At 53.9% G+C, this 24,962-nt stretch overlaps 2 protein-coding genes and 1 pseudogene across 2 annotated transcripts in view; 1 reads left to right on the forward strand and 2 right to left on the reverse strand.

Moving 5' to 3' along the window:
* Window positions 1-4,081: 4,081 nt before the first annotated feature.
* Window positions 4,082-5,226, reverse strand: LOC126497801 (heat shock protein HSP 90-alpha A2-like; annotated as a pseudogene).
* A 3,652-nt stretch (window positions 5,227-8,878) lies between these two features.
* On the forward strand, window positions 8,879-22,430 carry Baiap3 (BAI1 associated protein 3). The gene is made up of 34 exons (XM_050119950.1): window positions 8,879-9,193; window positions 13,392-13,525; window positions 13,735-13,822; window positions 14,029-14,109; window positions 14,307-14,414; window positions 14,909-14,968; window positions 15,109-15,175; window positions 15,283-15,478; window positions 15,780-15,824; window positions 15,923-16,000; window positions 16,126-16,228; window positions 16,619-16,726; window positions 16,808-16,903; window positions 17,002-17,105; window positions 17,218-17,338; window positions 17,779-17,903; window positions 17,982-18,072; window positions 18,194-18,250; window positions 18,330-18,427; window positions 18,530-18,581; window positions 18,701-18,831; window positions 18,936-19,059; window positions 19,135-19,278; window positions 19,359-19,451; window positions 19,561-19,752; window positions 19,843-19,911; window positions 19,998-20,077; window positions 20,151-20,259; window positions 20,551-20,622; window positions 20,765-20,845; window positions 20,932-21,052; window positions 21,124-21,247; window positions 21,326-21,531; window positions 21,614-22,430. The coding sequence occupies exons 2-34, from the start codon at window positions 13,401-13,403 to the stop codon at window positions 21,715-21,717; spliced, it is 3,453 nt and encodes a 1,150-aa protein (XP_049975907.1). The 5' UTR covers window positions 8,879-9,193; window positions 13,392-13,400; the 3' UTR covers window positions 21,718-22,430.
* Window positions 22,431-22,613: 183 nt separating this feature from the next.
* Tsr3 (TSR3 ribosome maturation factor) overlaps window positions 22,614-24,962 on the reverse strand; it is a 2,690-nt gene continuing 341 nt past the window's right edge. Inside the window, 6 exon segments of the mRNA XM_050120622.1 lie at window positions 22,614-22,807; window positions 22,810-22,955; window positions 23,218-23,281; window positions 23,409-23,585; window positions 24,026-24,219; window positions 24,611-24,830. Coding sequence (XP_049976579.1) covers window positions 22,752-22,807; window positions 22,810-22,955; window positions 23,218-23,281; window positions 23,409-23,585; window positions 24,026-24,219; window positions 24,611-24,830 — 857 coding nt within the window. The 3' untranslated portion in view covers window positions 22,614-22,751.

Consider the following 24,962-nt stretch of genomic DNA (forward strand, 5'->3'; position numbering starts at 1 on the left):
TTACCAGCGCCTTGTGGGTATGTTTAGCCACCAGAACAGTCGAACTGAGTTTGGATGGACAGTTGCAGTTGGTGGCACGGGGCCTCACCTGGGGAATTCAGGCTGATGTGTGTGTGTATGGCCTGCTCTCCCAGAATGTCTTATTTTGTAACAACTGACTACATTTAGTAATAGGTACACATGTATATGGTTAATATATGGAAATTCAATATATTTTATAGTTAAAGTATTCTAAAGTAACTGATGTTTCTAGCAAGCTGTAGTGACTCTGGCTATGGAATGTTCCTTTGTCCCACAGTCCTTGGCTTACCAGAGATGTGAATTTTGTAACATGAGAACATGGGTCTATGACCATCCTGTGTTCAGGTGGTGGGGAGGAGGGTATCCCAGCATGAGGCCTCATTGGTAAGGAATTGTGGGCAACAGATTAACCACTGTATCTACAAATCTACAATTAAAACATTTCCACAAACGGCAGCCCTTAGGTTGTGTCTGTGGCTTCCTCGTGCCTGCCTCTAATCTCTGCTAGTCCTAGTGGGGTTCTCTTGCGCCCATTACCAGTCTGCACTTCTCACCAGCATCCCCCCAAGGCTGTTGAAGTGAGGTGTGCTCGCTCCCTGGGTGGCTCTGTTGGTGAGGGAAGTGAGTGCTCTTTTGAGTACTGACGGAGGTGTTGACTGTGGCTGAAGAGAGAAATACAGCCTCTGATCAACTCAGTGAGATTTGTGAAAACAACTCTCCTCCTGGGCTCGCCACGATTTCAGAAATCCCTCAAATTAGCCATAGTTGAGGCTGAGGGCCTGAGATACTAACTTTGTGAGAGCTCCGTGTGGACCACCTCCTAGCAGCCATATGAAACGAGTAATGGTGGTGTCCCCACTAGACAGACAGGGAAACTGAGGCACGGAAAGCTGGTGCATTACATTTAGCACGCATCTAAGCTGAGACATGAGGCAAGGCAGCCAGAGTGTCTGCTCTCTTGTACCCCATGTTCTCCCTTGTAGCAAGTGTTTAGTGCCTGCTGGACACAGCTGCCTTCAGCCAGGTGGTCTCACACACTTGCTACTCTGCTTTTTCCTTTCTTTGCTTTTTGAGACACAGTTTCTCTGTGTAGCTTTGGAACCTGTCCTGACACTGTGTAGCCGGGGCTGGCCTGAACTCAGAGATCTGCTTGCCTCTGGCTCCCACGTACTGGGACCACCCAGCTAGCTATTCTGCTTCTAATGGTACAAACCACTCAGGACTTCTCAGCGTGTAGCTCTTATCAGGTGGGAGCTTCCAAACACCCTTCAGGAGCCATTGCCTAGTTTCATTGTCCTAAGGGCCACCCAGTCTCTTAAGTCCCTGTTGAGCTGACTAGAAACCAATCTTCATGGTTGAGGGGGGAGGGGAGATGACTTCACATTTGCAAGTCACTCTGGTCCCATAATTTACATATGAAAGACATGAATTCCAAAAATATTTACTGCCCATTTTACAGATGAGGAAACTCAGGTCAAAACCACTTAAGAGTCTCATCCTGGTGTAGTTGGTTGCTGTGACAGAGCCGGTGAAGAACTCTGGCAGAGAAATGGAGTTGGTTCCCAGTACCCATGTCAAGCTGTTCTATAACCGCCTGGAACTCAGTCTCCAAAGGATCTAATAATCTAATAATGCCTTCTTTTGGCCTTCATAAGCACCACACAAACAACACACAGTTTAAAAAGATTTTTTGTTTTGTTTTTCAAGACAGGGTTTCTCTGGTTTTGGAGCCTGTCCTGGAACTCACTTTATAGACCAGCTTGGACTTGAACTCACAGAGATCCGCCTGTCTCTGCCTCCCAAATGCTGGGATTAAAGGCGTGTGCCGCCACCACCACCCAGCAAAAATCTTTAAGTAAATAAAGTCTTTGACAGGGTTCCAGGAATGCTAGTGTCCAGGACTGGCTCTGCCGTCAGGTTCCAGAGCAGCTTGGGTCTTGTGCTCTGTTCATAGTGTTTATCATTGTCTTTGTCTCAGGGTTTCTATTGCTGTGATGAAACACCATGACCAAAGAACAAGTTGGGGAGGAAAGGGTTTATTTGGCTTCTACCTCCACATCACTGTTCATCAAAGGAAGTCAGGACAGGAACTCAAGCAGGACAAGGCCTGAAGGGGGGAGCTGATGTAGAGGCCTTGGAGGGGTGCTGCTTGCTGGCTTGCTCCCCATGGCTTCTTCAGCCTGCTTTCTTAGAGAACTTAGAATCACCTGCCCAGGGATGGGACCACCCACAGTAGGGTGGGCCCTTCTCTATTCATCCCCCAATTAAGAAAATGCCCTAGAGGTTTACCTGCAGCCCAATCTTATGAAGGCAGGGTCTTTTTTTTTTCTTTTCTTTTTTTTTTTTCTCATCTGTATTTACCTTTTAAAGCAGAATGTGATTGGGCACTGTATTTCCACTCACAAGCCTTGTTGAATTACAAGACCTAGGGAAGCTTAGGATTTTGTTCTTGGTACTTTGGAAAACAAGCCACATGGGGAATTCCTGTTGTTTTAGCTTGTGTACTTACTTCTAAGACTAGTACATGCAGAACTATAGGGGATGAAAAGTTTTAAGATGAAATTTAAGCCATCTTATTTTTTTTCCTTTTAAACACGAAGTTGTATCTCAGAACACTTCCAAGCATTTGGTCTAATAAGGAATCCAGCTCAACAGCGAAACACTTCAGACCACAAAGTTAACAGGTTACATTACGTCTTACAACAAACATCCTGCCAACCTATTGAATCAAACCTATAGTAAGTATCACAGTATCACACAAGTAGAAAGAAATTTTCTCTTCCCCTTAGTTTTCATGCCACACAGATGTTTTAAATGTTAACAAAAATAAACAAAAATCGGGCTGGAGAGATGGCTCAGTGGTTTAGAGCACCGTCTGCTCTTCCAGAGGTCCTGAGTTCAATTCCCAGCAACCACATGGTGGCTTACAACCATCTGTAATGAGATCTGGCGCCCTCCTCTGGCGTGTGGGCATACATGGAGGCAGAATGTTGTAAACATAATAAATAAATAAAAATCTTTAAAAAAAAATCCTGGGAAATATAGTATCAGAAGGAATGAAAGTAAGCATCAAACATAGAGTTCTGGTGGAACTTAGCCTACTTCTTCCGTGCATGATGTGTCGTCATCTCCTTCCAGGGTGGCATTTCTTCAGTTACAGCAGCACTGGTATCAGCCACAGTAGGATCATCTTCATCAGACCAAGCTGGATGACCCTGTAGATCCTGTTGGCGTGTGTCTGGGGATCTTCCAGACTGAAGCCAGGAGACCAGATCCTTCACAGATTTGTCGTTCTTGCCTTTTGCCAGAGGGTTTTGATAAAGGAGTGATCAGGGTTTATCTCCAGGTGCTTCTTTGAGGCCAAGTAACCCATCATTGAGCTGTCTCTGAGGGCCTGAGCTTGCATGATTCTTTCCATGTTTGCTGTCCACCCATATGTGCTTGTGACAATACAGCATGGGGATGTCACCAATTGGTTTGATACAACCACCTTTTCAACCTTTTTCTCCAAAATATCTTTCATAATTTTGCAGAGGTTTTCAAATTTTCTCTTTTTTTCTTCCTGCTTCTTTTTCTCCTCTTCATCTTCTGGAAGCTCCAGTCCTTCTTTGGTAACTGACACCAAGGTCTTGCCTTCAAATTCCTTCAGCTGTTGCACACAGTATTCATCAATAGGCTCAGTCATATAGATTACTTCTCAGCCATGCTTTTGGAGGCGGTCCACAAAGGCCAAATTAGCAACTTGGTCCTTGGTCTCACCTGTAATAAAGTAGATGTGCTTCTAGTTTTCCCTCATTCTGGTGCAATAATCTTTGAGAGAAACCATCTCATCTCCAGAAGCAGATGTGTAGTATCGCAACAGCTCAGAAAGCTTCTTCTGATTTTGAGAGTCTTCATGAATTCCAAGCTTTATATTTTTTGAGAACTGCTCACAAAACTTTTTGTAGTTCTCTTTATCTTCTGCCAGCTCGGTGAATAGCTCTAAGCATTTCTTGACCAAATTCTTTTCTGATAACTCAAATTTTTGCTTTGCTGCAACATTTCATGGGAGATATTTAGAGGAAGATCCTCAGAATCCACCACTCCTCTGATGAAATTCAGATACTCAGAGATTAACTCCTCACAGTTATCCATGATGAAAACTCTGCACACATACAACTTGATGTTTTTTTTTTTCTTTCTGTTTTCAAATAGATCAAAAGGAGCACGTCTTGGGACAAAAAGGAGGGCCCGGAATTCCAATTGTCCTTCAACAGAAAAATGCTTTACCGCCAAATATTCTTCTCAGTCATTGGTTAAGCTCTTGTAGAACTCTCCATATTCTTCACTAGTAATGTCATCAGGATTTCTGGTCCAAATAGGTTTTGTTTTGTTGAGCTCTTCCTGATGGATGTACTTTTCCTTTATCTTCTTCTTCTTGTCACCGTCCTTCTTTTCTTCCTCTTCTTCGTCGGAACCAACATCTTCTATTTCAGACTTGTCGTCAGACTCTTTTTCTTCTTTTTCCTTCTCTTCCTCTTTATCTTCCTTTTCTTCAGCTTCATCATCACTGACTTCCTTATCATGTTCCTTCTCCACAAAGAGAGTAGTGGGATAGCCAATAAACTGAGAATGTTTCTTCATGATCTCTTTTATTCTCCTTTCCTCCAAGTACTTGGTTTGGTCTTCTTTCAGGTTCCAGGATCCATTGGCTCGCCTGTGTCAGTTCTCACTGTGAACAATCCCCCTGCTGCAGATTCCCGGTATACTGTTCATCATCATTATGTTTGGTGATCACAGCCACTTTCTCAGCAATCAAATATGCAGAGTAAAAACCAACACCAAACTGGCCAATCATAGAAATATCTGCACCAGCCTGCAAAGCCTCCATGATGGCTTTAGTTCCAGACTTGGCAATGGTACCAAGGTTATTGATCAAGTCAGCCTTGATCATTCCAATGCCAGTATCCACAATGGTGAGGGTTTGATCTTGTTTGTTGGGAATGAGATTAATGTGCAGCTCCTTCCCAGAGTCTAGTTTCCTAGGGTCTGTCAGACTCTCGTATCTGATCTTGTCCAAAGCATCTGATGAATTTGAAATGAGCTCCCTCAGAAAGATCTCTTTGTTTGAATAGACATCAACTGGGCAATTTCTGCCTGAAAGGCAGAAGTTTCAACCTCTTCCTCCTCCATTGGTTGGTCCTGGGTCTGGGTTTCCTCAGGCATCTTCACTTAGTGACCACACAAAACGTGACTAGCCGCACCACGACACCGAAGCAACTCCTCCTCCTCCTCCTCTTCCTCCTCCTCCTTCTTCTCCTTCTTTTCTTCCTCTTCCTCCTCCTCCTCCTCCTCTTCCTCCTCCTCCTTCTTCTTCTTTTCTTCTTTTTTGGAGAGGGGGCAGTTTTGAGACAGAGTTTCACTGTTTAGTCCTGGCTGTCCTGAAACTCACTCTAAAGACCAGGCTGGTCTCAGACTCACAGAGATCTGTCTGCCTCTGCCTTCTGAGTGCTAAAATTAAAGGTGTGCACTGACACCACCCGGCCTTGGAGGTATTTTCTTAATTGAGGTCCCCTCCCCTTAGATGACCTTAGCTTGTGTCAAATTGACAAAACTATCCCTGCATCTATCAAGCCAGCTAGAACATCTAGTTACTGATGTCCCCAGCAATGATGGTTTGGAGCTTATTGCCCCCCTGGCCTTCCTGGACCCACAGACCAAAGAGGAAGCCCAAGGACCTCTAGGTAATCCAGCAGACAAAGTATCCAAAGACATCTCAATCTGTATACCATTTTGAGGTTGGCATGTCCCTGTAGGAACTGACTTGAAGGGAAGGCTCAAGAAGTGTGCTTGGGCACCTGTCCCACCTGATCCCGACACTGAGTTGGGGATGGGGTCATTTGATAGCTCTTGAGACTCTTAGAGGCTTCCAGATATTGTCAGTGCCTCTGAGGAGTTGTTGGACCTGGTTGGGGGGGAGGGCTGACTTGGGGCCATTGTGTGTCCCTGGCCTGGCCTGGCCTGGAGGCCATACCTGAACTCTAGAAGGATAAAAGGGGAAAACACCAAAAATGTAGGAGAAGCAGGTCTAAGCTTACCCATCTGGGCCCCTGCCTGCCCAGGCCAGAGCATCTGTGTCCTCATTCCAGGACAACTTAGAAGAAAAGCTCTCACCCCTCCAGGCTTTCCTGTCTCAGGAAGGTTCTGGTCCCAAAGATGAGAGAAAGATGATGCCTCCAAGCCCCAGGTTCTGCAGAGATTGATGGGCACTTCCAAGCCAATTGCACATGGTGTTCAGCTGTCCCCTGCTAATAGCCCTGACCTCTATCTCTACTCAGTCTTTGGCCATAGTAATGGGCCCTTATGGAAAACGGGCTCTGGCACACTATCCCTCACTGGCCCTGGTAATGAGACAGGGCAGATGCCAGGAGCTTGTATTCCTCAGCAGGCCCTCATCTGTGAGACTCTTCTCACAGATGGGCTCAGACCCACCAAATAGCCTTTGTCTGACCAGGACTGCTTCTTTTGCCTCCCCTCCAGCTGGGCCCCACAAACACAGTATGTGAAGCTAGGGGTGCTCCTTGGTGGTAGAATGCTGGCCTAGCAAGCCTCATATCCTAGGTTAGGGCCTCAGTAGTGCCCTACACAAAACAAACAACAGAGACTGACAAACCAGTCAACCTCTGGCCTGCTGATGTAGCTACTGGTAGAGCACTGCCTGGCGTGTACAAAGCCCTGGCTTCAGTCCCCAACATGGCACAGTACTGGGAATAGTGGCACATGCCTGTAATTCTAGCACTTAAGGAGAGGCGGAGAGATCAGAAAATCAAAGCTAACCATAGCCAATTGGCAAGTCTGAGGGTTGAGGTCAGCCTGAGCTTCATGAGAGCCTGGTTGGTTTTTGGTTTAAAACAAAAAACCTTCTCATGCAGTAGCACGCAGACCTGGGCTTGTTCTGAGTGCGTGGATACTGGCTGCAAGAAAATCACGAAATACTTAGTGTGGCCTGCAGTTCAAGGACCAGCTTCTCAGGCAGAAGGCTATCCAGAGCCACACACCCCTAAAGTCACTCTCTTCAGCAGGTGGATAAATTCATGCAGGCCTGGGGGTGCTTGGCCAAAGCCTCAAAGCCCCTGGTCTCTGACCCTATGAGCTCTCACTGGGCAGCCTGCCTTTCCCTGCAGCAGGAGGAGCTCGGCCCCAGGTTCAGGTGGAGCCCAGGAACTAAGGTTCACCAGCAGTGTCTAGGGTCAGTTGTATTCCCTATTACAGATGAGGCCAACCAGGGCTCTGCGCAAAGGAAGAATATACACAGGAGACCCTGCAGCCTTAGGATGAGTCAAGAAAGATGACCGCATGAATCACTGGTGGCTTGTCATTCATTCGGCACCCCCGCACCCCACACACACTCACACACACTCACACTGAAGGTCTGTAGAGAGAAGAGCCCAGAAAAAACCAGACTCGTGGGGCTGGATTTGGCACTCAGTCTGTTGCTGTGTGACTCAAAACCTCTTTCCATGTTTGGATCTCAGTTTCCCTGTCAAAGGCAGGAGCAAGTCTCACCCAGCAAGTCTCGAGCCCCTGCAGTGAGGCTGCCCCCCCACTTCCTGTTTACAGCAGCCTCTAGCTCATCCTTTTACCCCAAAGCCATTACCATCACCATGGCAACCAGACTGCGTTTGTTCCAACAGGTTGGCAAAACCTGACGCAAGACTTCACTAGTGGGCGCAACTCCAGGTCCTGGGAGGTAGGTCAGCTGTCCCACTCCTATTCCTGTCCCTCACAGAGGGGCAGGCAGTATGGGGCACAGAGTCTAGGACCCCTCCCTTGCTCATCTGACATCCATGTCCCGGCAGTGGGGGTCACACCTTTTATTCCTTTTGCCTGACCTGGCTGTGCCAAGCTGGAGGTTGGCTGTGGAAATTGAACATCCTGCAGGACAATATTCTGTTCCGTCTCCTGGCCTCACAGTGAGGGTGTAGGATTTGACTGGGATACAGTCAGGTGGCAACATCCATCTCAGTGTATGCTCCCTGGGAAGAAGGGCTAAGGCCAGGTTGTCACCTCCCAGACATTTCCTCCCCAATTCCCAGGAAAGAGGAACACAGGCCCCTACCCAGCACTCCTTTGGAAGCCTGTTCCAGTTTGGCCTCCTCACAGGGGATGGTCTTTGTGGAGGATTTTCAGGCCTGCTTTTCTGATTCTCACACTGGTTGGTGTCCTTCCAGTAAGAATGAGATCTTTGGGATAAACTCCAAAGCAAGGTGGCCAGCAGGAGTATCCCAGCGAGGTCATCGCTGGTCCCCAGAGGCCTACTGAGGCCCGGGACAGGAAAGAACAACTCGTCAGCTCTCCATGGGTGGCTGGGAACCCACTATGGTAGGAACCCTGTCAGGTATGCCCTCTGCCCCAGCTCCAGAGCTAACACGTTGGAAAAGGACAGGCACGTGTTTAACAAAGCCTCCATCCAGGTGACCATCGCTCTGCTCAAGTGGTGGAGGCTGACTGAGGAGGGGGGGTCTAGGGAATAAAGTGGGCTGGGAACAGCAGGACCCAGCTACTAGGGCCTAACCCAACCTTCTGGACACACGCGGATAACAGTGACGTCATGAGATGGCCCAGGTTAATGACAGAGCTGACTTCCCTAGAAGAGAGCAGTTCCAGACAGTACTGAGGGGCAGAGCTTTGGTGAGTGACTTTGGATATGACTGTACAGAACTTCGAGAAACCCAGGCACTTCGTGTCTCCTTTGGGCGACTGTAGCTTCTTCCCTGCGGCCCTGGGAAGGAGACCCCGCGACAGCCTCCTCCCTCGGGGCGGGGTGGTGGTGGAGTGGCTAGCACAGCCCAGCGAAATCCAACGCAGCGCCCTTCTCTGCACCCACCTGTAGGTTACTGAGCGCCGCACCCGAAGCGGGGGCTCTCTGGGCCAGCACCCGGTGGGCAGGAAGCCCTTCCCGACCCCAGACGCACAGGGTGGGGGAGGACAGGGCTGGAACCTCTGACCAGCAAACGAGGCCAGGCCCCGCCTCCGCCCGCCCGCGCCCCCCGCCCGCCGCTCCGGCTCTGCAGTGCTCAGTCTCCAGCGCGCGCGGCTGCTAGCGGTCGCTGTGCCTTGGTGTCCCCAGCCAGTGCGACAGCGACGCCAGCAGGGACCCCCGACCCCGTGGTCCCCCGAACCCCTGTCCACGGTGAGTGCTGTAACTCCTTCCCGGTGCCGTCAGACTGCCGTCGGGGATTAACCTGCCTCCCACCCAGAGAGACAGATGCGACCGCCCCCTCGGGCTCAGGCCCCCTGGCTTCTACACTCCGCTCCTCATGGGGTTCGGGGATTGAAGGCATCGGGGTAAAGGGAAACTGAGGCCCTGGGGAAACTGGGGCCGCGCGTGCTCAGAGGGGCGGGGTCGCACAACAGGCGTCCTAGGCTCTGAACGCCGAAGAGGACGCCCCGGGGTCTGCACTGCAGAACGCGGAGGAGGGTTGAAGGGCGGGACCTCACGACCCAGAGAGTGCGCACCTGCGACCACAGTTCCCACGGTCGCCGGTCGCCGCTGCTGAGACGCCAGGCTATAACCCCTCTTCCCAGTAGAGGCCGCTGACTGAAGCGGAGCTGGGGGTCGAGCTGGGGACCTCGGAGACGCCCCGCGGGGCTTCTCTGAAGCCTTCCTAGCTGGCTGAATCCCATCAAGTTAGGGGGAGGAAAACGGCCCCCAGCGCCCGTGCCCTTCCCACTTTGCGACGACTGTGAGACCCTTGCCCTCTAACGTGAAATTCCTGCCAGGGTAAGCCTTGTTCCTCCCTGGTCGTTCAGGAATTCAGGCCCCACCACTTTTTCTGGGGTGTTGACGTGTGTGTGTGTGTGTGTGTGTGTGTGTGTGTGTGTGTGTGTGAAGGAGAGAGAGAGAAACAGACAGAGACAAAGAGAGAGAGAGACAGACAGACAGACACACAAACACACACACACACACACACACGCACAGAAATGTTGCAACAGACCAGCTCCCATACTCCCCTCGGACCTCCTACCTTCCAGGGGGAAAAACTGCAATAGAACCGGGGAGGGTAACCACAGTTCCCCCTCCCCATCACCAAAAAACAGCCTTCCAGGAGCAGCCCAACAGAGACAGGTAAGTAGCAGGTAAGGCACCTGGGAAGAGTGGACCGTTCCCCATCGATAGGACATGGAGACAGCTGCATGCTGCTGACCTCTGACCTGAGAAGCTCTCGTTCACTTATAGAGATCAAAGTGCAGATACCCTGGCTCCCCTCTGGGAAATCAGGGGGGAATAAACGCCCGAGCAGCATGCGTAACTGGTGGACCAGATGAGCTGTGCTTGGGCACTGTCTCTCCTGAGGAGTAGAGGTGGAGGAGGTTCTGAGGCCAGAGGGAGCTCTGGGAATCCAGAAGACTTGGGAAGGGTCTGAGGGGTCAGGTGGGGACTGGCCAAGAAGAGGCAGGAAAAGCAGACAAGACCAAAGAGATCCCGGGACGCCACCCTGCACCCTGCACGTTAATCTGTCCCAGTTTCCAGAGGTCCCTAAACCCTAAAGGTGTCTCCTCAGCACTCTAGGGTTTGCTAGGGCTTGAGAGCCTAAGAAGACCCCTCTATCCCTCTCCTAAGCTGCCCTGAAATTCTCTGCCTCACTGCCACCAGATCTTCAAATGGCTGTCTAGAAGGTGACAGTTTAGGATGGGCGTCCTGGCTTAAATCTTGCAGCTTGCCCCAGTCACAGATAGGAATGAAGTGGCTAGCTTTAGCTCAGCCGCCAGATCATATAGAAAGAGCTTCCAGACTGGCTCTTCCTTTGCTTACTGGACAGTTGGGAGCTATGACTCTGGCCCTAGTAACTGGGTGTGAGAAGGGCTGTGGGCACATCCTGCCATTCTACTATCCAAGCCCAGGAGGGACAGAGTCTGAGCTGTGCCCACCAGAGAGACTGGGTTAAAAGGTGGGGGGACTGGGGGTAGCGTAGCACTTAGCTCACTGCTGCCTTCTACAGGTTGAGGTTTCCAGAATTTCATGGGTAGCAGTCAAATGCATGCACATGCAGGCTGGTGATGGTAGAGGTGAATGATGAGGTCCCTGGATGAACCTATCGGAGGCCTCTTTGACAGGTGTCTCTTGGGGCCTGGGCTGGTGGGTCAGAGACGTTAACAGCTGCTGAGAACTGTTTCTGGGCATCAGGATGAGCCGACTCTTACAGAGACTGGCACCAGCATACTGCTGTTAGCCTCATCCTAGCAACAGACTCGGGGTGGGGGTGGGGGCACAGCTGAACCCAAGTTTAGGACACCACAGGACAATATAGTGTTTGCACAGCAGAGCCTTACATCCCAGGATACCACCTGCTAGTGGTGACGCTCGGCAAATTCCCAGGCCCACACCTGTTTCCGTGTTTGAGGTAGGGCAGGGTTGTATCCCTGAGCTCCCGTGCTTTCAGGTCACTTTCCTTCTGCGTCACATTTGTCTCTGGGACTGCGAGCCCCCGTAGCCCTGTCACACAAAGATGCAGTTGGTGGTTGCCTTGGCAACAGCTCAAGAAGCAGCTGCTTTCCTGGCTCGGGGTGCAGGGGGAGCAGCTCCTCCCTTTAGTTAGGGAGGCACCGGGCCTCTGACACTTGGCCACCTGGGACCTCAGGACTGGCCACATGTGGCAAAAGCTTGCTGGGGCCCCCACATTGGGGAGGAGGTTTGTGGGGCTTCCCCTCAGTCCGCATTCACATCTGCAGCTCTGGGGTCTCACGGGATGGGAACTAGTTGGAGCAAAGGGGTCAGAATGCAGCACCCACCTGGAGTTCTGGCCTGAGCCAGTGAGAATAGTGGAAATAGAGGCAAGATGGAGAGCTTCTCACCACAGACAGACTCCTAGACAGGAAGAACCTCTGTAACCTCCCACCACCACTGAGACCCTGGGCCAGGAGCAGAACCTGCTGTGGTGTCCATTTCCTGTCTTACAAAATGGAAGTGACAGTCTCCCCTTTGCTAGAACTAATGAAACTGTGTCCTGTGGTGGATGGCAGGCAGGCAGAGACTATATATATAGTGGCCAGTAAGACAGGGACCCCAAGGGTGGGTACTGTGTGTCAGAGATGACCTGGATGGGAGATAGTGTTTCTCAAGAAAAAGAGGAAACCTCTCTGGGGTAGTGTGGAGAAGGCCCAGGCCCAGAAGTGGTTGTGTGACCCAGAGTGGGGGATGACAGGGTGGTGTTGCGAAAATGGATGGGAGGCCACCGTATCCTAGGTACCACACTGCCCTTCAGTTTGTAAGGGTGAGTGAGCAGCCCTTGCGGAAGGCTGTGCAGATATGGAGAGCACCAGCTTTTTCTCCCTGTTGTGGGTTGATGGGGTCTGGGAACTCATCAAACATAAGAGAAGCAGAGAGTCTTAGATGATCCTAAGCCTGGCACCCCAAAGAGAAGGCTGCCCTCCTGGTACTCTGTCTCAGAATTGCCACTGTGATCCCCGATGTCCCAGTCACCTACCAGGGCTACAGATGTGTTCAGTCCATATATTTCTACACGAAACCTCAAGTTCAGAGTAGAATGGCAGAGGGGAGGCCAGAGGGTCAGGGTTAGCATCAGCCTGGGCCCGGACTCCATTTTCAGTTTGGAAGACCATTCTCCTAGAGATAACAGCCAGACTGCTTTGGTAGGATGCAGCAGGACGGCTTGGTTGCCACAGCAACAGGCAAGCAACTGATTCAATGGACTAATAAGCAGAGAACTTGGGATGCAGCTGAACGCTTCCAGCCTTCTCCAAATGGGACATGAACTTCATCCTCTTTTTACTGATTGTAGGATGATAACTCTGTTATAGGGGACATTGGCCCCTTACGTGTGTTGGATGTGTGTAAGGACTGTAGAGAAGTTCCCTCCTGGGCACCTCAGGGTCAGGTGCCAACCCTACCCTGGACTCATAGATTAGTGTCCTGCCTTGCTGTTTTAGCCTCCTGTGTAAAAGACCTGGGTAGTATCTGTCCTGGCTCCTATTAGACAAGGTGTTGGTGAGGACATCGGAGACAGACACATTCTGTCCCACTGTCCTAGGTGGCTGGGACTCAGCTGGGGTACCAGCTGCGGATGTGGGCGCAGAACACACCTGTCTCCACTGAGACCCCAGCAGCACTTTCCCATAGAGAACTAACTCTGTGCCTGGCTCCCATCTGCAGGTATCTGTCACCATGTCCCAGGGCCACTGTACACGGGCACAAAGGCTATTAGGTCACTTGCCCAGTGCCTATGGACTGCCGCAGAGTCCATAAAGTCCCCTCCAAGAACTCAGCACAATGTAGGGTGGTGTCAGGTCCCTGGGCCTTTAGCCCCGCCCCCTGTTAGCATCAGCAAGATGGTGATAAAGCAAGGGACAAACCGATGTGCTTGCTGCAGGTGGCTGCCATGTCAGCCTTGCTGGACATCAAGAGCAGCGTGCTCAGGCAAGTGCAGGTGTGCCCATCCTTCCGCCGGAAGACGGAGCAGGAACCTGAGAGCACAGACACACAGGAGCCCCCCACAGGAGCCTGGTGAGTACCCTAGGGTTGACTTCGCAGGGTATGTATGCCTGGCCTCCCTCCCCTAGCTGGCCTGTACACTTGTTGTCCAGCGTCAATCCTCTTGAGTGGGAAGAGGGACCAAGAGGGTCTGAGCCCAAGGCCAAAAACACTGTGGTTGTCCCTTGATCCACTCTCTCCACGGTTCCTTGAATTGTGTTCTGATCCAAGCTTCCTTCTAGGAAACCTGGAGATGGTGTAGAGTTCTTCGCCCACATGCGCCTCATCCTGAAAAAGGGGGATGGCAGACAGGGCCTTCCGTGCCCCGAGGTAAGGACTCCATTTCTGAATTGTCTAGGGACTGCTACTCAACCCAGTCTACTGTCCTAGGTCCTATCTGGCCCTCCCCACCCCTCAAAGTTCTCACCTCTCCTCTTCCTGGAGTGCCTTCGTCCAGCCAGCTAGAGGGTCTTGGGGCAGCTGCAGACTAAGGGGCCCTTCCCTTCGCACACCTTCACTCTAACCCTCCCTCACAGGTTCTTTTGCGCAGTGGTTCCCCCGCCCCTGCTGAGCCTGTGGACCCCAACCGTGGCCTGAGAGCCCTGACCCAGGAGGAGGTAATGGGTGTCAGGAATGTCTAAGCCCAGGTCTGGTGACAGGCGGGTAGTGCAGTTGGGTGAGCAGGAGCAGAGGCGCGAAGGCTGGGGATCCACTCAGTAGCAGGAGCAGCTGCTTGGGGCTGGTGCATGGGACCAGCAGCGCAGGGGCTGAGAGACTCTGCCGCTGCGGGGAGCTCAAAGCCTGTTTCCTGAAGGTGGAGATGCTCTATGAGGAGGCCTTATACACAGTCCTGCACCGGGCAGGCACCATGGGCCCCGACCAGGTAGATGACGAGGAAGTCTTGCTAAGCTACCTTCAGCAGGTGAGCAAGGCCCCACCCACCCACCCTGCCTCACTCTGGGGAGGACTGAGATGTGTGTGCCTGTATACACCACACACACACACTGGTGCCAGTATCACCTAGATGACAATACAAAATACATCAATGTGCATTGGGGAATATCCACAGTGGGTGGAGACCTGGTTAGACATGTAGACACAATTGCAGCGGATGCAAGGTGGACACCCAGACATATTTAGAAAGGACTGGCTGCTACTCAGAGGAAGGCAGAGTAGCCACCGGGTATGTTTCCTTCCCCTTGAGTTGTGCCCTGAATTGTCCTGTTCACCACAGCTCCATTTGTGCCAGGCCCTTACCTGCTCACTCCTCTGAATACTCATAACTGTAGCACCAGCTGGGCAGTGGCCCTCCACATGGTAGGACAGATGGACATTCACTCCTATGGACAGTTCTTGAGACTCCCAAGACAGTGCCAGCTTCCCCCAGGCTCCTACTTACCCACTCACCACCTACAGGTGTTTGGCACCAGTTCTGAAGAACACATGGAGGCCATCGCGCGTGTGAAGAAAGCCAAGGTGAGTTTGTGCACCCCCAGGCAGGTGCTGGCTGGCCAGCGGCAGTATCTGGGTGGCAGGAAGGGATGCCAGGGTGCAGCAAAAGTGGGACTGTAGCATGCATGCTGAGGCTGCTTATTCCTGCACCCTTATGTCTGCAGGCTCCCACATATGCCCTGAAAGTCTCTGTCATGCGTGCCAAGAACCTTCTGGCTAAAGACCCCAATGGTGAGTGGGTATCTGGCAGGCCCTCTGAGTGCCTGGCAGCTGTTCCTGGAAGCTGTGCACAGTGGAGAACCTGAGGGCCAAGGACTGAGGCACCTGCTCCGTTTCAGGCTTCAGTGACCCATACTGCATGCTGGGCATCCTGCCAGCCTCAAGTGCCCCACAGGAGTCGAGTGGGCAGAAGGAGCAGCGCTTTGGCTTCCGCAAGGGCAGCAAGCGTAGCAGCCCACTACCTGCCAAGTGTATCCAGGTCACTGAGGTCAAGAACAGCACCCTGAATCCTGTCTGGAAGGAGCACTTCCTATTGTAAGGCTTCTATCCTGACGATAGCCAAATACCCCAAATGATGACCACTCATTGCTGCCCAGGCAGCTCTTAAGAGGGACTGGTAACACACCCACTGTCCAAGGGAATAACCGAAGGCTCACAGGCAGATGTTGTATCCCTGTGGCCACACAGCTGGTAGCAAGTGGAGGTTAGGATGTGATCCCAGCAGTCTGTGTGGAGAACATGACCACCACCAATTGCTCCTGGACATCCCCCTGCCTCACCCCTGTTCAGAATATGGTCTAGGAGTTTCATAGACATTTCTCTGTGTTTTCTACAGTGAAATTGAGGATGTCAACACAGACCAGCTGCATCTGGACATCTGGTAGAGGACCCTGAGCTTGGCAGGGCGTGGGGGTCACACCCCTGGTTTGGGCAGAAATGAGGGCTGGGAACTCCAGTCAAACCATCTTCCACCTTTAGGGACCACGATGATGATGTATCCCTGGCAGAAGCATGCAGGAAACTGAATGAAGTTATTGGCCTGAAGGGCATGAGCAGGTGTGGGGTAGGGGGAGTGGGGAGTTGTAACCCTAGGCCTGTGCATTCAGCTTAGCTGCAGGGGTCAGTGGCTTTCCAGGACCACCAGAGTAATACCACCCTGCTATCATCCCTGCCGCGTCCAGATACTTCAAACAGATTGTCAAGTCGGCCCGTGCAAATGGGACAGCAGGGCCCACCGAGGACCACACTGATGACTTCCTGGGATGCCTCAACATCCCTATCAGGGTGTGTGGGGAGGGATGGTGTGTATGGGTTCTTAGGATTCTTGATGGGGGTGTGGGGGTGCCCCAGAGCCCTTGGGCATCTCCAGTGGCAGTGCCCTATGACTCCCATAGAGCATCCCACTCTCTTGGGGCTGGAGGAGGTTGGCTGCACTGGGCACCTACTCAGCAATGCTGAGTAGCATTCCCTTCTCCCCAGGGTCCCAGAGAGTATCTGCTTTTATTTTGTCTTGAATGGGGTTTGAAGCACCCTACCACTAAGCCCAGAGAGTATCTGCTTTTATTTTGTCTTGAATGGGGTTTGAAGCACCCTACCACTAAGCCCTTTGTGGTTGTGTATGAGGGAGAAGGGGCGGAGTCTCGAGGTCTATACCTTCCCCCTCCCTCCTCTCAGGAGGTGCCCGTGGCAGGTGCTGACCGCTGGTTTAAGCTGGAACCCCGCTCTAGTGCCTCCCGTGTGCAAGGAGACTGCCACCTGGTCCTCAAGTTGATTACCACCCAGGTGGGAAGCTATGGGGAACCTGCACCCCTGCCTGCAGGGCTGAGGCAGAACTGATTACAGACGTCAGGTTCTGCCTTCCAGAGAGACACCGCTATGAGCCAGCGTGGACGCTCCGGCTTCCTGTCCTACCTGATGCTCCTCAGCCGTGTGCTGCGGTTTGAGCACCGAGTGGAGGAGGTAGTGGGTGCCCCTAGGCTGCTGAGTAGAGAGTAAAGGGCCCAGAGCAGGGATGGAGCGGCTCTCTGGCCTATGCCCACCCTGGCTTTCTTCTCCAGCCCAACTCCAGCAGCTGGCGTGGCGAACTCAGTGGGCCTGGGACCACAGTCCTTTGTCTGCATGGAGCCCAAAGTAATCTGTCACCCTTGCAGCTGGCAGTGCTGTGAGTAGGCAGGGTGGCCCTTGTGGGTAGACCCTTCTGAGAAGGCTGTAAGTGGGTGTGCGTGGGGTGGGACCTGTTACGCAGAGCAGACCACAAGCCTGGGCTCCTACAGGCACTGGCAAGTCAGTAGCCGCCACCATCAGTCACGCACCCTGGACTACCGCTACCTGCTGGAGCTGCTGGAAGATGTGCAGGCGCACTGGGAAGAGGCGGCTTCCCTACCCCAGGAGCAGGTGGGCACGGGCATGGCTACAGGTCTGTAGAGTTCACTGGGAGCTAAGGGACAGAGCCCTGCCCTTATAGGGTTTGAAAACATGAACCGCACAATAGGGCAGAGACAGCTGTGCAGTAAGGAGGTGGCGGTTGCAGCGGAGTAACTGTGGAAGGATGTCAGGAAGGGTCAGCCTGGGCTGAGGGCAAAGCCTCTGAGGCGGCGAGCGTCTAAGTTGCAGGAGCAGGTGGGCGCTGGCAGAGTGGAGCAGATGAGACAGGAGCTATGGAGGCATCGCGGCTGTAGGTGCAGTGAGGGGAGAGGGGCGGAAGCAGAGAGTGGGGCAGCTAGTTGGGAAGAGACTGGGCTAGCCACACGAAGCAGTGGTGTTTCCGTGTCTTATGAGCAAAGCTGCCTTGGACCCTGTCCCTGTCTCGACTCTGAAGAATCCATTCCCCGCAGGAGGAGAGCCTAGCCGACAGCTTCTCTGCCTTCTCGGAGTTCGGGCTGAAGCTGCTGCGCCAGCTCCGAGATTACTTCCCTGCCACCAACAGCACGGCTGTGTATCGCTTGGGACTGCTGCTGAAGTAGGTGTCGCACAGCGGGACGAGGGGGCTGCAGGGCTGGGGGTCGGGGTGGTCTCCTCAGCTGGCTTTCCTCATCAGGTGCCTTGAGAAGATACAGCTCTTCCAGCCAGTCTTCGCTGTCTGTCCCTTTGAGACAGAGCTCAACGTGGACATAGTCGCAGCCCTGAAGGTGTGTCTGGATCCATCTCGGCCCTCCCTCCCTTGGCCCCTGCCAGGGTCTGCTGCCCACAGCCACTTAATCTGACTCTTGCCTTCAATCCACTGTGTTGTTTTACTGGCTGCTGCTACAGCGGGGCAACCGGGAGTGGTACGACCAGCTCCTGAATACCAAGAGTCCTCGAGAGCAGGTGTGGATCTGAAGGGCATGGATTGGAGACACAGGGCATTCGGGGCTCACTGGTCACTCCAAGCCTGGCTTTCTTGCAGCCTGGGTCACAGCGCCTAGCGGGGCTTGTTGAGCTTGCCGACATCATCTACGAGGACCTGCAGGCCTGCTTTGGGGTCTACGCCAGTCTCTTCTACGGGTAGGCCCTTCCCTTGGGTGCTGCTGCCAGGCCAGAATGGACTGGGTTGAGGGAGTAGGGCTGGCTGGTGGGAGACGGGTGGCTGAGACATGTCTTTTGCAGTATCCTTAAGGTGGACTTCTTCACCCTTACCTTCCGGCAGCTGGAACGTCTGGTGAGGGGGAAGTCCCTTATTCTGGGTGCTTGTGGGAACTGGAGATCAGGGAGAAGCCCCTGGTTAAGAGGGTCCCTAGGTTAACTTGGGAAGTTGCCTAACTCCACCATCTGAGGCAGGTGGCTGAGGAGGCATGGGTACTGACAGAGGAGCTGAGCCCCAAGATGAACCTAGAGGTGGCCTCGGGGCTCTTTGAGCTCTACCTGACCCTGGCAGATACCCAGCGCTTCTGGAGCTGCATCCCTGGACGGTGGGTACCCCACCTGGAACTAGTATCCCCTTAGCTCTGAGCCTGGAGACCTCTGGGTGAAGGCATGTGAGTACCAATGGGCTCTGAGAGAATGTTCACTGCAGGGAAAGCCGCTCGCTAGCCCTGGCTGGCATCCACACCCCGTTTCTGCCAGCCGTGAAGCTCTGGCTGCATGTGCTGAGGGACCAGGCCAGGTGGCGCCTGCAGGGAGCTGTGGATGTCGACACGGTGAGTGTGTGCTCAGTTGCCTGGTGCTGGCTCCTCCTGTACCCCTGCAACATCAGCCCCCTTCTGCCTTTGTAGCTGGAGCCTGTGGATGCTTCCTCCAAACACAGCAGCTCCGCAGCCACCACCAGCCTCTGCCTCACTCACATCCAGGAGCTCTGGGTTCGCCTGGCCTGGCCTGACCCTGCCCAGGCCCAGGGACTAGGCACTCAGCTCAGCCAGGTACATGGGTTAGGGATAGGTGGGGACCAGATCTGGAGATGGGGCAGGGGCCCCACGCTCCCAGCCCATCTCTGCCCCAGGACATGTGTGAGACTTCCCTCTTCTACACGGCACTGCTGAGGAAGAAGGTGGACACCCAGCCCGGGGCTGCTGGTGAGGCAGTGAGTGAGCAGGTGAGTGGCTGGATGTCAGGGGAGGCCAGCAGGTGGCTGGGTGGGGTCACCCCCCCCCACTCCCTTGACAGCTGCCCAGCCACCCCTGGCTATACCTTCCCATTCCCAGCTCTGTGTGGTGCTCAACAACGTGGAGTTGGTACGCAGAGCTGCGGGACAGGCACTGAGAGGCCTGACGTGGCCTGAGGGGGCCAGCGGGCTGGAGGGAGGGCTCCCCCGCCCTCTGCTCAGCTGCATGCAGGCCCTGGATGAAGACCTCCAGCGGGAGGCCCACACCGTGACAGCACATCTGACTTCCAAGGTGGGCAGAGGGGTGGGGCCCGGGACTTGAACCTATGTGGGGACTATTTCTGAATCCCTACGCTTGTTCTGAGCACCACCCCTCTCTCAGATGGTGGCAGACATCAGGAAGTATGTACAGCACATCAGTCTGTCCCCTGACTCCATTCAGAATGATGAGGTAAGTGGAGGGGATCGTCAGGAAGTGCCAAGGCCAGGGGCAGGCTGGAGTCCAGTTTGGCCCACCCTGAGGACTCCTGCCTACAGGCTGTAGCCCCGCTCCTGAAGTACCTGGATGAGAAGCTGGCCTTGCTGAATGACTCGCTGGTGAAGGAGAACCTGAGCAGGTACCAGCTGGGTAGTGGGGGGTGGGTAGGACAGTTGCTGGCCCAGGGAGTCACCTGGGTGGTGTTCCTCCAGGGTGCTGGAGGCCCTCTGGGAGCTGCTTCTGCAGGCCATTCTGCAGGCACTGAGTGCAAACAGAGACGTCTCTGCTGACTTCTATGGACGCTTCCACTTCACACTTGAGGTAGGGTCCCAAGGAGCTCTCCCTGCTGCCCCTCGAGGACACTAAGCTTGCCGAGGTACACAACAGCTCCATTGGCAGCTCTTCATCCCTACATCCCAAATACCTCAGGACACCAGTTCCCACAGCTGTCTGGCCTCAGATGCTGACATTTCCCAGGCTCCCTGCGGAAGTCTGAGGTGCCTCAGATTTGAAAAGTGGCTTTGCCTTGGCTCCTAAGACCCAGGGCTTCCTGAGTCCACAGGTCTTCAGCACAGGCCAACCCTCTGACAAGCCCCTCTTTCCCTGTTGTAGGCTCTGGTCAGTTTCTTCCATGCTGAGGGCCAGGGGCTGCCCCTGGAGAACCTGAGGGATGGGAGCTACAAGGTAAGCTTTTGGGTGAGCTCAGCCTACCACCTGAAGTAGGTATCCTTGTGCAGGTGAAACCTGAGGCGGCTCAGACGGCTCTGTGAGGGCACCTGGCTGCCCTGCCTGGTACCAGAGTTACTAGTGTCAGCTTCCCTTGCAGAGGCTGGAGGAAGAGCTGCGGCTGCACAAATGCTCCACCCGAGAGTGCATCGAGCAGTTTTACCTGGACAAGCTCAAACAGGTGGGACCACATGCCATTGTCTAGCAGCAGGCCTGCCCTGAGACCCGGTTGCACTCACTGGATTTTTCCACTGGCCTTTCCCACAGAGGTCTCTGGAGCAGAACCGGTTTGGGCGCCTGACTGTCCGGTGCCATTATGAAGCGGCTGAGCAGCGGCTGGCTGTGGAGGTGCTGCACGCAGCCGATCTCCTGCCCTTGGATGCCAATGGTGAGGCACAGCAGCAGCACCAACAGGGGCAAGGGGCCGGGGAGACGTGTGGCTCACACTGTGTCTCCTAGGCCTGAGTGACCCCTTTGTGATCGTGGAGCTTGGCCCACCGCACCTCTTCCCACTGGTCCGCAGCCAGAGGACCCAAGTCAAAGCCCGGACATTGCACCCGGTGTATGACGAGCTCTTCCACTTGTGAGTGCCTACCTGGCTTGCTGTGCCCCATGCCTGTGCTGTTTGGGTGCAGCAGGCTCCTGACTGCCCTGTCTATAGCTCTGTGCCTGCAGAGGCATGCCGCCGCCGCGGGGCCTGTGTGCTGTTCACGGTTATGGACCACGACTGGCTGTCCACCAATGACTTTGCTGGGGAGGCAGCCCTTGGCCTAGGTGGTGTCAGTGGCATCGCAAGGCCACACGTGGGAGGGGGCATGAGACCTGGGCAGCCCATCACATTACACCTGCGCAGGCCCAGAGCTCAGGGTGAGTGAGACTCCATGGGGTTGAGGGAGGTGGGCCTGGCCCATACTGCCTTCCTCATGCCCACCCTTGTATCCACCTACAGTGAGGTCTGCACTGCGGATGCTAGAAGGCCGCTCCAACAAAGAGGCCCAGGAGTTTGTCAAGAAACTCAAGGAGCTGGAGAAGTGTATGGAGGCTGACCTCTGAGCCCCAATGGTCACAGCCTGGCCCTCCTCCGTTCCCTGTGGGGTCCCTCCCTCACCATGTGACCTGCCTGCTCTGGTTGTACCCTGTGGCTTCTGTCTGGCTGTGTCTTTTGGTGTGTGCTGTGAACCCTTTGTGCCCCAGCATGCTCCACCTTGAATATGGGCAGTCAACTCGGAGGGACCTGGCCAGCATCTGCCCATGGACACAGAGCAGGATGGTTGGATGGGACCCGACCCTAGTGGGCTCTCCTCCCTGGAGCAAGGGTCATGTGCTCTCTGCAGACTCTGCCCCCTAGAGCCATTAGGTGGTATCTGGAGACAACTGTGGTCACAACTAGAGAGTGGAGAGTACTGGTGCCAGGGGTGGAGGCCAATGTTGTGCACACCCTTGTAACCATCAGTCAGCCTGATGAGAAATGATTTGTGCCTCATGAGGGCAGTGCCACCGGGGAAGCTTCACTGGGGAGGCCCTGCCCTGCACCCCAGGATAGGTCTCCATTGGCAGAGGCAAGGTCAGGGAACAAGTGGGAGGTTAGCAGCTGCCAGGGCCCCAGGCAAAGGGTGAGGGTCAGGGTTTCTCCCACCTGCAGCTTCTCTCTCCTGATTTAGATGCTCTACCCACAGCAGGTGAGCAAGGGGCCAGTTGAGGTTATTTGCATTCTGGTCCCCACCTGGCTCTGGGCCCAGGAGAGTTTCTCCCATAGCCACCATGAGGAAAGGGGCATTGCCCACGGGTGGAGATCAGGGTGAAGAGCTCTTGGCCAGCTGGTCAGATATCCTTTTAGACATCTGTATGTGACCATACCAGACTTACCCCATAGCCCAGACCCACCCAGGCAGATGTCCCCAACCCTTAGCCAAGTATAAAGCAACAGAATTCATATTGGGAGGCTCCTTCTTGGCTTTATCAAGAGCTCTAAGGTAGGACTCCAAACAAGGCTGTCACAGAATTGTCCCAACAGGCCTGTCCACCCCCAAGTCCCACTGCCACATCTGGACTAATGCACACCAGCTTCAATAATGTGTTTGCAACCTTCAGTCTCTCCGTGGTCTCTTGATTTCTTTCCAGCGTTCAGTGGAGTCTCTGGCCTAGCCTTTTCTTCTGTGTCTGCCTCTTGAGAGCAGCTGCTGTCTCCTCCATTAGCACCAGCTCCTTGTTCCTCACACTCATCTCCGTCCTCCCCAGAATCCTCACTGTCGTCCTCAGACTCATCAATGTCATCCGAGTCCACGGGCAGCCTGGAAGGGAGGGGTATGCCGTGGTACAGACATGGGCCAGTACAAGGTTACTTGTCTCATGACACTCAACCATAGATGTCCTCAAGCAGGGGATGCTCTGGGTCCCACCGCCTCCAGCAGCAGCTGCTTTATACTTTATAATCACCACCAGGCCTCGCTCAGAAAGCCACACCCACAAGGCAGGAGGGACTGGGTCAAGGCTCCAGGAGCACACTCGGCTTGAACCACCACTTAGCACTTAGCATGAACCCACAGGACCTACCGGGTAGTAGTCACAGGCCTGTTGAGGTTTGCAAACTCTCGCCCGGAGTCCACATCAAAGGGATCTGAGCATAGAGAGGAAGGTGACCTCTTAAGTGATTTCAGGGCAGAACCAAACTGATGGCTCCAGGCTCCGAAGGGCTTGGTTGGTTTCACAGCTTCCCGGGGACTCCCAACCATCCCAGGCCTCACCAATCTCCTCCTCCTCAGGGGTGTCCTTGATGCTGGCCAAGTACCCCTGTTCGGCCTGCAGCACTTCCTCTGGGCCACGGCAGGCTGCATACTTATCCAGGAGCTGTCGGTTCAGGTCCAGGAAGCCCTTGCCCCACTTAAACTTTTGAAGCAAAATGACAGCAAGATCTGAAAAGCCTGGTAGAACAAAAACTAAAAATATACCTGGGATACCTTTATTGCCATCCTAGGAAGCTGTCACCAACTCCACAATTCCCAATGTTCCTCTCATTTACTGCAAAAGAGTCCTACTATGCTAGTCCCTATGTCTTATGGGGTCTCCATCTGGTCCTCTCCTTGAGTCCTACATTCCCTTCAGATACTGAGGACAGACTTTTGGGGCAGTGCTGTCCTGACAGTGATGACCCATACACCATCCCGGGAAGACAGCTGTCCATTTCACCTCTACCTCTGCTTCACAAGGTCAAAGCTGTATGTGGGCACTGGGCCTGAAACCAAAGGCTGTCCTGATGGCTCCCAATACATTCTCCTCACATCCCCCTGCTCAGAATCTGCCAGAAGAAACCGCAGTCAGATCCCAGCCCGCCAGGCCAGGCTTCTGTCAGTCTGACACTCACCTACAATGCAGAAAGCAGCCGCAAAAGCTTCCACGCAGGAAAGTCTGCAGGGCCGGCCATAGTTTACAGGGTTGGCAGCCAGGAGGTAAGGCAGGAGCCGCAAATGGCTCCCTCGCATCTTCCCAAAGGGTGTCTCATCCAGTCTGGCCCAGGAGCAGTCTATGACAGCGACCCCTGACTGTGCCACCAGCTGTCTGCCAGAGAGTGTAGGGGAGGTTCTGGGGCCCCGAGTAAAACATGTCCTTGGAGACCGGCTTCACTACAGACGAGATGGTCTGGTATTTCCAAACTATGGTTTATTGTAGGGGTACACTACAGTACTCACTACCGAGCTTAGAGCAGTTGCTGGGGGTAGCTGGACAATGTTTACTTAACTTTTTCTCCTAAGCTCTTCTACACTCTAAGCCTCGCTCTATGATAAGGGTCGAGTTAGCTATAACCATGCCCATGTGAAAGGCGTGGAAATCGAGGGCCAAAAAGCAAGGCTTGAAGAAAATGACCTCCACAAGGGGCAGTTTAACAAAGACAAGATAATGGGGGAGGCACTCCGATCCGTCCCCGGCCCCCCAGGCCTCCGGTGCCTACCTGTCTGCGGGAGACACGTACTGAGTGCCTACCGGGCTGAGCACCAGACCGCCAAATCTTTGGCCCAGTCGCAGGCAGCGTACCAGACCTAGGCGGGCCAGTTTACGGCCCGTGCAGCGCCGGGGGTCGCAGTGACCAAGCTCCCACATAGCCAGGGGACAAGGCAGCGCCGCAGGGCCCGGTCCGTCCTGGCCCTCGGCCTCCTCAGGCTGCACGGATGCTGTAGGGAGGGAGGGAGAGAGAGAGAGAGAGAGAGAGAGAGAGAGAGAGAGAGAGAGAGAGAGAGAGAGAGAGAGAGAGAGAGAGAGAGAGAGAGAGAGAGAGAGAGAGAGAGAGAGAGAGAGAGAGAGAG

Source organism: Alexandromys fortis, unplaced genomic scaffold, assembly GCF_014885135.2.
Source record: "Alexandromys fortis isolate MF-2015 unplaced genomic scaffold, M_Fortis_MF-2015_v1.1 scaffold_29, whole genome shotgun sequence".
Taxonomy (NCBI): domain Eukaryota; kingdom Metazoa; phylum Chordata; class Mammalia; order Rodentia; family Cricetidae; genus Alexandromys; species Alexandromys fortis.

What these genes read in the sequence shown, in the direction of transcription:
- Baiap3 (XM_050119950.1), top strand. Translation starts at nt 13,401, where the DNA reads ATGTCAGCCTTGCTGGACATCAAGAGCAGCGTGCTCAGGCAAGTGCAG. An exon ending in CGCTTGGGACTGCTGCTGAA is followed by an intron (nt 17,904 to 17,981) that starts GTAGGTGTCGCA and finishes TTTCCTCATCAG; the next exon opens with GTGCCTTGAGAAGATACAGC. An exon ending in TACGCCAGTCTCTTCTACGG is followed by an intron (nt 18,428 to 18,529) that starts GTAGGCCCTTCC and finishes TGTCTTTTGCAG; the next exon opens with TATCCTTAAGGTGGACTTCT.